Source organism: Trypanosoma conorhini (genome assembly GCF_003719485.1).
Source record: "Trypanosoma conorhini strain 025E chromosome Unknown Tco_14.4_contig_01234, whole genome shotgun sequence".
Taxonomy (NCBI): Eukaryota; Euglenozoa; class Kinetoplastea; order Trypanosomatida; family Trypanosomatidae; genus Trypanosoma; species Trypanosoma conorhini.
In genome coordinates this window covers 1-1,249 of record NW_021705189.1, presented here as the reverse complement: position 1 = coordinate 1,249, position 1,249 = coordinate 1, and the positions used below count along the sequence as shown (strand labels likewise).

Below are 1,249 nucleotides of genomic sequence, written 5' to 3'. Positions count from 1 at the left end.
CGCGGGATGATTGCGCGCGTCCGCCGGGCACACGTCGCCGTCACCTCCTCCTCGTCGCGGCAGCGCATCGTGGGGCGAGGCAGAGATGCAGTCGCATCGCCAGTGCCCTCGAGCTAATCCCTTTGCGGACGCCAACACGCAATCATGCCCCACCCACAAGACCGTAAGTTTACCCACGGCAGCGGTGCTCCTTCCTCTGGCGCATCGTAGACAACTCACACCCTCTTGCCCGCCACGACAAATCGCTCACACGCCTCCGGATCTTGAGCTCGCCCTCGTGCCCCGTCGCCGTTTGCGTGGCCGTGTCGAACACTTCCGCCAACTCGCCTCCGAGGCAGCAGAGAGCAAAGTGGAGCGGGCATTCATCGCGGTGCAGCGGCCGGTGGAGGGGGTAGGGGCCGGCACTCGTCCACCACCGAGGCCGCCATCCCCGGGCGCCCCAATCAAGACACGCCGCCTCACCTCCAACACTTCTCGTCCTTTGGTGCGAAGCGCCCCGTCCCAACCGCCCTTGACAACCCGCCACACCCGCCCCCACCGCAGGGTGAACGCAGCAGCCGGCAATGTTCCCTCCCTCCCTCAGCGGGCACGGCCAGCCCTCCGCAGCGGCGAGACCCGTCACGCTGGGACGCGGCGCACGAAGCTGCTCCACGTTGTCCCGCGGTGGAGGAGTTGTCCCCTGCGCCGTGCACGCCCCCCGACTGCGTTGGGGTGTGTGTGGCCCCGTTCCACCGCCGTCCGCACCGCCACTTCCCCCCCTCCCTTCAGCCGCAGGAAATCCCAAGACGTGGCTCCACTTCGCGTTGAGCACAAACTCGCACACTCCCTCTGCCGTGCGGTCAACGGCTCACTGTGGCCGCGGCGGTGCCTCCTCCGCCCTTCCGCGCCGCGCTGCGGGCTGCCGAGTGCCGCCGGCGGGCCCCGACCTCCACCGACGCCGTCCCTGCAGCGCAGCAGATGCAGGGCGCCCCCGCGGCAGCGCGAACTCCTTCCTCGCGCCTCCCAGGCATTGCTCACATGAGTTCCTTCCTTCGCAGCTGTTGTTGGCTTGCGCTGCGGCTGAGCACCCACCACCAGCCAAAGGGAGAACGAGAGAGAGAAGCACAAAAAAAAGGCACACAGACACACGACTCCACGCAGCCACATTCAGCAGGAGAGAGAAGGAGAGAGAGGGCCACCACCCGCACGCTGTGGCACACGCATACACATCACACTTCAGCAGCCCGCGCAGTGGGTGCAGTCAACCAAC

At 67.3% G+C, this 1,249-nt stretch overlaps 1 protein-coding gene across 1 annotated transcript; it reads left to right on the top strand.

Moving 5' to 3' along the window:
- Positions 1–85: 85 nt before the first annotated feature.
- Tco025E_09698 (uncharacterized protein) lies at positions 86–1,021 on the top strand (the record flags this gene model as incomplete). The annotated part of the gene is made up of 1 exon (XM_029376508.1): positions 86–1,021. The coding sequence occupies one exon, from the start codon at positions 86–88 to the stop codon at positions 1,019–1,021; it is 936 nt and encodes a 311-aa protein (XP_029223674.1).
- Between the last annotated feature and the right edge of the window lie 228 nt (positions 1,022–1,249).